Source organism: Vanellus vanellus (assembly GCF_965231255.1).
Source record: "Vanellus vanellus genome assembly, chromosome: 26".
Classification (NCBI taxonomy): Eukaryota; Metazoa; Chordata; class Aves; order Charadriiformes; family Charadriidae; genus Vanellus; species Vanellus vanellus.
The window spans coordinates 4836918-4849230 of NC_138931.1; the positions used below are offsets into that span (position 1 = coordinate 4836918).

The window sequence follows — 12313 nt, forward strand, 5'->3', positions numbered from 1 at the left end:
ATCCAATACGCACTCGGGGAGTTTCAGAATATAAACTTCCATCCACTCCTGGTTTTAAAGAATTGTATGAAAATTACCCCAAATACCCCTGGGAGCGTGTTTCACCCAGAGGCCAACCCCCCACCTTTTCTGTCCTACCTCTTGACCGGACTTTTCCCCCCCAAAAATTGAAAAAAAAAAATATAAAAAAAAAAAAAAAGAAAAAAAAAAAAGCCAAAGCCGAAGCGTGTTGTCTGCTCTTTTTTCTTATGCTGTGACCCCGAGTCCGCCTGTCGCCCTCCCCGGGTCGAAGCGGGCGGGAGGGAAGCGGCTTCTCATGGAATTCGGGGGGAAAAAAAGAGGGAAATAAGTCAATTATTGCAGCAAACGCGCCGCGGGGGCCGCCGGGAGGTGTAGTCCGCGGGGGCGCCCCAGCGCGCCTGCGCGCTGGGACGCCCCCCGCGGACTACACCTCCCGGCGGCCCCCGCGAGTAACCCACGTGGCGTCGGCGGACCAATGGGAGCGAAGAGGCGGGGCGGCGGAGGCGGGGCTTTGAGCGCCCTCACGGCGGTCCGGGCAGGAGCGGGGGGCGCGCGCCGCAGCCCAGGTAAGGTGTATGGGGCGGGGGGGGGCGGGGGGCGCCGCGCGGGCGCGGGACAGGAAGTGACATCAGAGGGGCGGGGAGGATGCTGGGAAACGGCGCGGCGTTGGGGCTGGGGGGGGGGGCGGTGGTGGGGACGGCGGGGCGGTTTGTCGGCGGGGCGCGACGTCACGGCGACGCCACGGCAGTGACGTCAGCTCAGGGGTCGGGGGGTGGTGGGGGTGGGCTTGGGGCCTGCTGCTGAGGCGAGCCGGGGCCTGGGCGTCAGGTGACCGGGGCTGAGGGGGACCTGAGGCCCGTTGCTGAGGTGTCCGGGGCCGAGATGGGGCCTCAGGCCCCGTTCTGAGGTGACCGGGGATGTGGGGAGGCCCCGGGCCCCGTCCTGAGGCGGCAGTGGCCGGTTCCCGGCCCAGCGAGGTACCCCCGGCCCGGTCCCGCTGCACCCGGGGGGACCCGGCCCGGCCCGGCCCTTCGTGCAGGCGCCGGGCCCCGCTGGGACGGGGGTGTCCCTGACCTGCGGCTCTGCCCTTGTGCTCCCCTCGGTGAGGGCCCCTCTGGCTCTTCATTTCACCCGAGGGGAATGTCGGGGGAACGCCTGGCGTTGTCCCGCCTGGCACAGACCCTGAGCTGCGCTCTGTCCTTTGCAGTTGGGCGGTGAGCTCCCGCCTCCCGGTACTGGCAGTTTATGCCATGTGAATAACCATTGAGGGCGTAAATCACCACAGGAGAACCGGGAGCTACTTTTCAGCTTCCCAGGTGTCTCCTCACATGCCCAGTTGTAGCTCCGGCAGTGACAATAAACATCCTTTTTGCCTCTGCCTGCTGTCTCCATCTCTGGGACGCTGGCTTAAAGGCTCAACTGTGTGTGGCTCTTCACGCAGCGCCAGGTTTGGTCCCAAAAAGAGGGTTTTGGTCATGGCGGGGAGGCAGGGGTGAGCACAGGGCTCTCGCAAGGGGAGCCAGACAGCCCTCCCAGCCCATCTCATGGGACAGGGACAGAGCGCCATGCGAGCCTGGGCAGGGGAAGGGGAAAATGCAGTCGGGAGGAAAGAAATCCTTGTGGCTTGTATGAGAAACAGTGTGGCCTGCGGGACTGGGGCAGCGATCGTCCCTCTGTGCTTGGCACTGGTGAGGTCCCACCGCGAGTGCTGTGCTCAGTTTTGGGCCCCTCACGACAAGACAGATGTTGAGGCGCTGGAGCGTGTCCAGAGAAGGGCGACGGAGCTGTGAGGGGTCTGGAGCACACGTCTGGTGAGGAGCGGCTGAGGGACCTGGGGGGGTTCAGCCTGGAGAAGAGCAGGCCGAGGGGAGACCTTCTCGCTCTCTACGACTACCTGACAGGAGGGTGTAGCGAGGGGGGGTCGGTCTCTGCTCCCAAGGAACAGGCGACGGGATAAGAGGAAAGAGCCTCAAGTTGCGCCAGGGGAGGTTTAGGATGGATATTTGGAGAAATTTCTTCACGGAAAGGGTTTTCGAGCACTGGCACAGGCTGCCCAGGGCAGTGGTGGAGTCGCCGTGCAGACGTGGTGCTGAGGGACATGGGTTAGCGGTGGGCTTGGCAGTGCTGGGTTAACGGTTGGACTTGATGAATTTGAAGGTCTTTTCCAACCTAAGCAATTCTAGGACCCAGACAGGATTGCGGGGCCAGCAGCTCCTCCCAGCGCCGGGGCAGCTCACCGGGAGTCACTCTTCCTCCTCGGCTGCCAACCTGAGGCAAAAACCTGACCCGGTTGGATGTGTGGGGGGAAATCGCCCTGTTTCTGTCCTGTCCACGCAGGGTTTTCTCTCCCGTCGCTGCCTCAGACGGTGATTTTCACTGTGTTGTCTGTCCGGGCACCTGCGCTGTGCTCAGCAAGCGTGCGGGAGCTCTGCGCGTCCCCTCGCCCGCGCGTCCCCCTGCGACGGTGGGCAGGCCGCCCGGCGTTATTTGCGTCCCATGACCTCTATTTAAACCAGCCGCTTCCCCCTCTCTCTCTTTCTCCCCTCTGTCTCTGCTGGGGACTGAGGACGGCCACCGCCTCCTGCGGAGGGGCCCGTAGGTGACACCAGCCGAGCGCTGCGTCCCCGCCGTCCCTCCCGTCCCGTCCGCCTCCCTGGGCTGTTAACTCACGCCCCCGATCTCTGCCCTGCCAGGTTTCCCAGAGGATGGAGCCGGCGTCGGTGAGGACCAAGGTCCCCTCCTTCCTGTCCGACCTGGGGAAGGCCACGCTCCGGGGCATCCGGAAATGTCCCCGCTGCGGCACTTACAACGGCACGCGAGGCCTGATCTGCAAGAACAAGAACTGCGGGACCGTCTTCCGCTACGGCACGCGCAAGCAGCCCAGCGTCGACGCCGTCAAGATCATCACCGGCTCCGACTTACAGGTTTATTCAGTGCGGCAGAGGGACCGGGGACCGGATTACCGGTGCTTTGTGGAACTGGGGGTCTCGGAGACGGCCATCCAGACGGTGGACGGGACCATCATCACGCAGCTCAGCTCCGGCCGCTGCTACGTACCGTCGTGTCTGAAAGCGGCCACGCAAGGCGTGGTGGAGAACCAGTGCCAGCACGTCAAACTAGCCCTGAACTGCCAGACCGAGGCCACCCCGCTCACCCTGAAAAGCTCGGTGCTCAACTCCATGCAGGCTTCGCCCGAAACCAAACAAACCATATGGCAGTTGGCGACCGAGCCCACGGGGCCGCTGGTGCAGCGCATCACCAAGAACATCCTGGTGGTGAAGTGCAAGGCCAGCCAGAAGCACAGCCTCGGCTACCTGCACGCCTCCTTCGCCCAGAAGATGAGCGCCAAGACGCTGACGGACCACAGGTTCTCCTGCTCCTGCCAGGCTCTGAAGCCCGGCAAGGGCGGCCCGGCCGAGGAGGAGGCGCCGCCGCCGCGTTGCATTCATTTCTTCGCTTGCATCTGCGCCTTCGCCAGCGACGAGAGCCTGGCGCAGGAGTTCGCCGACTTCCTCGCCTACGACTCCGGCGGTAGGTGGGGGAAGCGACACGCAGAGGATTTCGGGGGCGGGGGGGGGGGGGCGTATGGGGGCCGATGCCACCTGCTGCCTTTCCCCCCTCCCACTCACGCTGAGGCAGCTGCCTCGCTTCGCCTGGGCTGCCCTCACATCTGCTCCCTATCGGCGCTTCGTTAGCCGGGGCTTCATTTCCTGCTCCCTCCCTCTACCAGGAGAGAGCTTCGTGGGGAGCGATTCCTCCTGAGCTGCAGCTTCCTCCCGGCTCCCAGCGTGCGGGAGCCGAGCGGGGTGCTCCCTGCGCTCCCCCGGGAGCGGGTTGGGGGGCAGATCCCGCCAGGCTTTGCCGCGATGGGTGCTCGGGGTGAGTCAAGTTCATCTTCTGGGCTGGGAGCCGGTTGTTCTCTTGCCTTTGGGCCAGAGCAGCGCTGGGGGAAGCCCAGCTCGTTGCGAACCCCCCTCCCGCGGCAGCAGCCTCTGGGGTCCGGTCTCCCTGGGGGGTCGCGCACCCCTGTAGGTATGCCTGGATAATGCCACCCCGTCTCTAGGCACCCACAGGTGAAAATCCGCCCCGAGGAGAGCGGTCTGGGCGATGCGAGTGAATTAAAGTCACTACTCACCTCAGCGTTCTCCCCCGGGAAGCGTGTCTGCAGGGTCGGGAGGGCTTTGGGGTTTCTCTGAGGATGTTTGGGGTGTGCTGGGAGGTCTCGGGGAACTAAATGGTGGTGTGGGGAGGGGGGCGTGAGGCCCCACATCCCTGCAGTGCTGCTGCTTATGTTTGAGATGCTTTTAAGGACAGAGTCTTGTTTCTCCTAGGTCTGAAAGGGATGGTGGTCCCGCAGTTGGTTGGCAGCCCCGAATCCACGGGGCAGGCTGGGGAGGCGGCTGCTGCCAGGCCCAAGAAGAGGAAAAAGGACATAATGCCTGGTGTGTGTCTGCTGGAGGCTCCGCGGGACGGGGCGGACGTGGTCTGTAGCCGAAAGCCATTGCCTGGCCGGCCCGACCGCAGTAAGGGCAGCCCTGCCGTCACCTGCCGGACTCGTAGCCGGCCGTGCGCTGTGTCCGGTGCTGATGGGAGCTTTGGGAGCGGCTCTGGGTGCCGGCACGCTCCTGCCCGGGGTCCGAGTGGATCTTTTAGCGATCATTAGTGGTGTTAAGGTAGCAGGAGCTGCGGTGACGGCCCGCTCTGGGGAGAGAAGGGATTTCTGCATCCCACCCGCCCTGCCCGGGGCAGGGATGCCCGCGTGCGGTGCCTGCGGACCCCTAGGACTTGTGCGCTGACGCTCTCTGAACCTATCCCTCAGGGGCGCAGGTGACCAGCCCTCTTCTGGCTCAAGATCCGGCTCAGAGCAACCCCAGGAGAAGCAGCCTGAAGAAACCGGCCGTTGCCTCCTCGCTGAAGAGACAAGGTAAGCCTCGGCCACGCGGCTCGCCGGCGGTCGGGAGCGCTCGGGAACCGGGCAGACGCCCTCAGCCTTTCGTTTAGTGCCGCCGTAACCGTCGCGGAGGGGACGGCTGGCCCCTCTCTGTCCATCGGTTGCGCGAGGAGGTGAAAATTGGGCTCAGCAGCTCGGCGTGCTGGTGGCCGTGTGTGTCTGGCGCGGCACGGGGTGCAAGCGTGGCTCTGGTTGGCCGTAGGTGCGGTTGGTAAAGGATGATGCTGGTGTCCTGCCAGGTCAGCTCTTTGGTGGATTTTTTGGTGCAGAAAGCTTGAAGAAGTTGGTTTGTGGTGGGGCCAGCGCTGCTGTGGGCAGACGGGTGTTAATAAATGTCTCCTAATGGCGAAGGTCCCTTCTGACCTCTACCGTTCCGTGATTAAGTATTCTGGATAAAATGAATAGACGAATAGGGTCAGGGAAGGTGCGAGGTGGTTTCCGTTGTTTTTTTTTGCTGCGGCCGGTGTTTGCAGTATCTCTATGTCCAGAGCTGCCAGGGGGTACTTGTTGTGGCCAGAGTAGCTGTGGTTTCTGGTGGCAAACCCTCGCTGGGAAGCACTGTGAAGGAGATGGGAACTCGGGGAACGGCGGCCACCGCGGGGAGATTGTGGTGGGCACAAATGTGACAACTGGTGTCTCTGAGCAGATGGCTATGTGCTCATATGTGCTCCTACGTGCTGTTGGGAGCGGGAAGGGTCAGTCCCATGCTATGAAAACCTATGGGTTTTCCCAGTGATTCGGACCCCTTTGGAGAAAGCTGCTTTCCTTGCCGGTTAAGGGGCAGGAGCCTCGGTTTAGTGCTTTTGTTCCTTTTAGCTTTCGTTTTTTGGCCTAGAAAGGGGTTCCGGTCTCTTCTATTTATTTCCCCTTTCTCTCCCGAGATAGTTTTGCTCTGGGCGGGGGGTGAGGATGAGTCGGATCCCGCTCTCGGGGATGGGCACCGTGAAAGCTGCTCCCCGGTGAGACGGCGTAACCGTGCTGAGAGCAGACAGGGTTTTAGAACCAGATTTGCCGCCGTTAGAGCAGTTTCAGGCCCTGTAAGTGAGGTGCCTGAAGCAGCGGGGTCTAATCCCCAGAGCTGACGGACAGACGGTGCCGTCTGTTGCCCTGTTGCCTTCCTGAGCTCTGTTTGACACAGAGGTAGTTGGGTCTGCACTGCTGGGGAAACTCCTGCTGGTGAAATGTGTAATACCGGACCGGAGGCGTCCTCAGAGGAGACGCCTGTTGTGGTGCGAGGTCATCGCTGTATGTTCAGACTGTACCGGGGGTCTGGTAGGCAGCAGCGTGCTGGTTTAGGGGTCTGGCTGGGAATTGGAATCCTATGGGATGAAGGCGTGTCTGGCTGGGAAAAGCCCTAGCTGATTTCAAGCAGCTGGTTGCACTGAGAAGATGCAGGTCGGTATTCCGTGGGTCTTCGCAGAAACTAAGAGGCTCTGCCTCTCGTTCTAAGTTTCCTGATGGTGGTCAGGATTATAGGAGAGGGCAGTAACGGTGACATTGATGGGGAGCTGAGTGCGGGAGGCTGTGGGGCAGCCGGTCGGTCTCGGTCTCGGTCTCGGTCTCGGTCTCGGTCTCTTCTCCTGCCCGTCTGGCCGAGCACTTCACGTGTGTGCCGATTCTGATTTTCCTGCCCTCTCTCGTAGGCTGTAACCAGCTGCTGGATGAGTCGCAGGTGACCCTCTCCTTCCAGGACTGGCTGGCCAGCGTCACCGAGCGCATCCATCAAACCATGCACTACCAGTTTGAGGGTAAGGCTTTGGGCTTTTTTTAATCTACGCACGACTCTGCTTCGCACACTACCTCTGTCGTTAAGCTCTTGGCAGCAATAATTAACCAGTAGCCCCAAGGGAAGCGAGTGTTTTGGCCAGCTTGGAGCAAATGTTATTTCGCCTGGGGAAGTTTTTGTCATCAGCTTTGATTTGTTTCCCGAACACGGACTTAGTGCTTCTCAGCAGCCCGGGGCTGGTGTTTATCCCGGGGAAGGGAGAAATCCCCGAAGAGGTTATTGAAGTGGGAATTCAAACTCCCTGGGCCCACGCAGAAGAGGTGAGGTGCCCGACGTGGTGGGAGGCGTCAGAAATACTAGTAACCCGCTTGTCCTCCTCACCTCCCCGTGTGCCCCAAAGGCAGGGCTGAGGCACTCCCCGTGCCTCTAAGACCTCTCACCTGTGCCACTCTGCATTCCCAGCGAGGGACTTGTGCGGGCAGCAGGGTACATGTCCACCTCATCCTCTGGACGGAGGCGGCAGCGGCAGCTGGTGTGAGGTCTGTAAAAGTCTTTATTGGGCTGGACTCGATAAGGCTCTTGGCTGCTGGGAGAGGCACGCAGGCGCTCACCTAAAGCGAGGGACCCCGACCAATGCCAGGAGGGAAGTAGCTCTTTGCAAGCAACGTAAGAGCACTGTGAGTTTGTCATTTAAGACAACCCCCTGTCCACCCTGCGAGGCGGCAGAGCTGCAGGAACGACGCTGCTCTGGGACAAGCTGCCAGCAGCGCCAGTCCTGGTCTGTTGTGCTCAGTTCATGGTTAGACTCGGTGATCTTAAGAGTCTTTTCCAACCTCACGAGCCTGTGGTTCTTCAGGACAGTTACATGGCCACCAGGCAGCAGCAGTGTCACCGCCTCCTTAGCAAAGAGCGACCCAAAGCCTCAGGGGGGCACAGCCACCCCGCTGCCCTCCCTGGGATGAGGGCAGACAGGGACCCACCGGGGCAGGTCCCCTCGCAGAGGCAGGGCTGTCACCCGGAGCGCTGACAGCACAGGGGGAAGGCAGTGCAGAGGCAGATGATGGAGTACATCAAGTTGGAAGGGACCCAGGAGGATCCCCAAGGCCAACCCCTGCCCCTCACAGGACTAGGTGGGGTTGGTAAAACAGGACCAGCTTTGTTCAGTAACTTAGCTTCTCAGCTGGGTCTCGTCTCACTGCTGAAATCAACAGCGTGTTGTGCAGACACTGACCCCTCCGAGTGGTTAAGAGCAATGTCTATGGCTGATGCCACGGAAGCGTATGCAGAGAGGCTCTTAACACCCACAGTCAGCAAACTGTTATGCCCCCCAGTAGAGGGGCGGCAGCACAAAAGCATAGTGGGGTCCTATGCGGGGGGAGGAGGGGAGAGGGCAGGTGCCCCCAAACTGCCCAAGACCCCCAAACTGCCCAAGAGGGTATTCCCTCCCCTCTGCCTCCTGCTCAGTATAAAAGCTGAGGGACCAAAGGGTCAGTCCCTTTCTTCAATGCCCACAGCCGAGGAGGAGCGGCTGTTGATGTAGCTTTTCTCCCACTCCCCAATCTAGTTCCCATCCATCGCTGAATCGAGTCTGGGTATTCCCTAGTTCCCGCTGGCGCTCCCATCCCAGGAGCTTGAGACAATTTTGTATATATTTCATTGTGCTCTTTTTATTTTATTAGTATTTGATTAAAGTAGTTTAGTTCCCTCTGAACTCATAAGTCTCTTCTCCCCTCCTCTGCTTCTCTCGGTGAATTGGGGTAGGGGGGAGCACCTCTCGGTCACATCCAGGGTCAGCCCCTGTCTTCTCCCTCCCACCCGCACAGGCAAACCCGAGCCGCTGGTGTTCCACATCCCTCAGGCTTTCTTCGATGCGCTGCAGCAGAGGATCTCCAGCGGGAGCACAAAGAAGCGTCTGCCCAACTCCACGACAGGTAAGAGACACACACAGTTACACGAGAGAAAACCCTCTGCCCGCAGGTTAAAGGAGGCGGCTGTAGGAGGAAAGCTCCCAGAGGAAGACTTTTCCCTCCCCAGTTGTTCCCAGCAGCTTTTCTCCCCTCTCTGCAGCAGAGTAGGGGAGTTAACCCCGTGGCCGTGACCGAGTGCAGCCTCCGCGCCAAGGGGGGCTCTCAGCCCTCGCTGCTTTACACGCTGCCATAGCACAGAGCTTAAGACCAGAGCCAAAGCACCGGCTCAGGGCTCTCGGCAAAGTTAAACACATCATGGCGGTGCTGCAGGAACACCCGTCACCATCTCCGCAGCAGCGAGACCTCAGGACCACCGCCACCATCCCCCTCACTGAGCGTCAGCGCAGGCAGAGCCAGAGCTACTTAGCCGAGCCCGGTGCCGGTTCTCACTCAGTGTAGGAGCCACGTTGGAGGGAGAGTCCCACCGAGTCTCACAGAGTCAAGGACCGAGCCCAACCCTCCAGCCCCGGGGCCCCCTCCCAGCTGAGGCAGGTAGCCACAGAGCAGAGAGAGCCACAGAAGCAAAGGAAGAGAGCGCAGCGGGAAGATGATCCTCCCCTCCCTGTCCTTTCCTTCCCGGCAGCTTTTGTCCGCAAGGACGCCCTTCCCCTGGGCACCTTCTCCAAGTACACATGGCACATCACCAACGTCCTGCAGGTCAAGCAGATCTTCGATACACCTGAGGTAAGAGGGGGAGGGCCCCCCCCGGCCTCCCCCCCGTTCCCCCAGCCTCTCACCCGGCTGCTCCCATGCCTGCCTGCAGCTGCCTCTGGAGATCACTCGCAGCTTCGTCCAGAACCGTGATGGGTCCTACGAGCTCTTCAGGTGTCCCAAGGTGGAGGTGGAGAGCATCGCCCAAGCGTACAGCCCCCTGGAGAAGCAGCCAGCCATCCGGCCCCTGGAGCTCCAGACCTTCCTCAAAGTGGGTGAGTGGGGCAACCTGTGACCCCCCCCAGGTGCATCTCCTGGCCCAGCCTGGACTTGAGGGGGCCCCACGGGAGCTCACTGTCCCCCCCAAAGACTCTCCCCCCAGGCAGGGAGCATCCTGCTGGACCAAGACCCCTGCAGAGCATGGGGGGAGCGAGACCCCCCCGCAGTTCTTCTAAGTGCTGCATTGTTCCCCTGTGCCCGGGACTGGGGGGTCCCAGCAAGAAGCTCCCCCCCAGGGGTCTTTCTTATCCAGGGTTTATTCCCCCCCTCAGACCCCCACCTCAGGGGGGGCCCCAAAGCCCAGAGGCCCCCCCCTCAGACCCCCACCTCAGGGGGGCCCGAAGCCCAGAGGCCCCCCCCTCAGACCCCCACCTCAGGGGGGCCCGAAGCCCAAAGGGCCCCCCCTCAGACCCCCACCTCAGGGGGGGGCCCCAAAGCCCAAAGGGGCCCTCCCTCCTCACCCCCACCCAGGGGGGAGATCCCTCCCCCCAGGGGAGGGCCTTCCTCCCCCCGGGGGGGGGCAGGTCCCTCCTCCCCCCCGGGGGGGGGGCAGTCCCACCCCCCCCACAGCCACAGCTCGATGGTGCTGCCCACCCCCCACCCAAAAAAAAAATAATCTCAAACACTTGAGATAGGTTTTCCCAGACCCTGCAGCCCCCTCCCCAGACATCCAAAGCAAAATTGCCACTACACAAAACCCAAGCTACAAAACACACCCACAACTTTGAAACACCACACACCTGCACAACAATTTACAGCCATTGAGACAATCCCTCCATCACCCCAGGGGGCTCCCTCAGGAAAGGGGAAACCAGGAAACAAAAACAATGCCCCACAGCACGTCAAGTACTAAACACACTTACTACATTAACATTACACAATTAACATTAATAACACTCCAGAACCAACCTGGGTCCCCCCCACAGAGATTATACTCAGCCCATTCCATCCACAACAAGCCATGGACAGCAAAGAGTTGGATGCTTCAGGAGGAAGGGAAGAATCCAGCAGCAGAGAGCAAACTTCACCACAAAGCTCTCCTTTACACCAAAAGTGACATCCACGGGACCATCTCAGCTCAGCAGCACCATGGGGCCGGCACCCAGGTCTCCCTCCTCCTCCTCCTCACCCCTGGGGACACAGAAACTGCAAAGGCACTGTTGTCACAAATTCCCACAGTGCATTCTTCTCAAGTATTACAAAAAAAAAATTAGTCTTCTGACACTCAAACCAGCACAGCTCCAGGGGAAATAAGAGACTCACCAGCACATCCTCCCCCTCCGTCGCTGCTCCGGGGACCTGCACGACAAACACCGTTAAACACAAAAAAGGGGAGAGGGTACAGACCCCCCCACTAAAAAGGAAAAACAAAATCCCCACTGCTCCAGAGGCACACGATGACACACCGATACTAGGGTGAGGGGGCCACAACACCCCCCTCCTACACTAAACGGGACAAAAAAGCCACAACTTCCCTCCAAAATACCCACAATTAAACACACTAATTAAAAAGTGAAAAACAAACAAAACACACCCAACTCACCACCAAACCTTCATCCTCAGCACTGCTCCAGGGACCCACAGTTAACCACAATCATTAGAGGGGGGAAACAAAACCCCCAACCCTAAAAGGAACAAAAAACAAACCCCCCACTATTAACCACTAATTAAAAAGGGGAGCCCTCAAACTCCAAAGAAAGAAAGCCCCAAAACTCACCACCAAACCTTCATCCCACACACCCCCCAAACTGAAAAGGGGAAAAAACCCACCCCAGCACTCCCCCCCAAAACAACCAGGGGGGCCGCAGACTCACCCCCGAATTTCAGGGGGGACACCCCCACCCCGGTCTGTTCAGAGGGACCCACAACTACTTCTTCCCCGTTACAATTACTCCCTCCCCCCATAACCCCCCCAAAAAAGGGCAGCATGACAATAACCCCCCACCATAGAGCACCCCCAATATTTCAGTGACACCCCCCCAAAATAATAGGGGGACCCACAGGATTTGGCTCACCCGCTCCAGCCCCAGAAGCCGCCGCCACCTCCGGGGCGAAAAACTCCTCCGGGTCACCGCCGTCAGCCCCAAAACTCCTCAAATCTCCCTCATTTCCATCCAACGGGACCTCCGTGGCACGAAATAACCCTCCGCTGTCGCTGCGGGGAAGACATCGCGTTGGCAATTTGGAACGCTGCGGGAAGCGGTGACAATTTTGGGCTGGAAACACTCTTCCGTCTCTGACACCCCCCCCCCCCCCTTTCTCCTCTCTCTCCCCCCGCAGGGAACACGTCCCCCACCCAGAAGGAGCCCACCCCCTTCATCATCGAGTGGATCCCCAACATCCTCCCGCGGTCCCGCATCGGCGAACTCCGCATCAAATTCCAGTACGGTCACCACAGCGCCCGCCAACCCGGTACCCACCACCGCCCCCCCCCCCCCGCCGCCGCCGACCCCCCCCTGGACCTGCCCCCGCTCACCGCCATCGCCTTCCCCTGACTGGGGGTGGGGGGTACGGACACGCACAGACACACGCCCCCCCCCTTCCTCCGGAAGCACCTGGAAAATAAAAGCAATTCCCATTCACGGGGGACCCGGAGCATCCTGTCCCCACCGCGGGGGCGGGGGTACACCCTGTGCATCCCCCCCCCCCCCAAGAAAATACGGGGGTCCCACAAAGGTTCGGGGGGGGGGGGGGGGGGGGGGAGGGGTTAAAGCCACC

The 12313-nt window shown here is 60.7% G+C and overlaps 1 protein-coding gene across 1 annotated transcript; it reads left to right on the forward strand.

Annotated features, from left to right (window-relative positions):
* Nucleotides 1-523: 523 nt before the first annotated feature.
* Nucleotides 524-12169, forward strand: LOC309681784 (uncharacterized protein C2orf42). Its single transcript, XM_082495735.1, has 9 exons — nucleotides 524-587; nucleotides 2715-3552; nucleotides 4353-4463; nucleotides 4841-4945; nucleotides 6616-6720; nucleotides 8522-8629; nucleotides 9249-9349; nucleotides 9429-9591; nucleotides 11876-12169. Exons 2-9 carry the CDS (start codon nucleotides 2727-2729, stop codon nucleotides 12088-12090), a joined length of 1734 nt encoding a protein of 577 aa, XP_082351861.1. The 5' UTR covers nucleotides 524-587; nucleotides 2715-2726; the 3' UTR covers nucleotides 12091-12169.
* The last annotated feature ends 144 nt before the right edge of the window (nucleotides 12170-12313 follow it).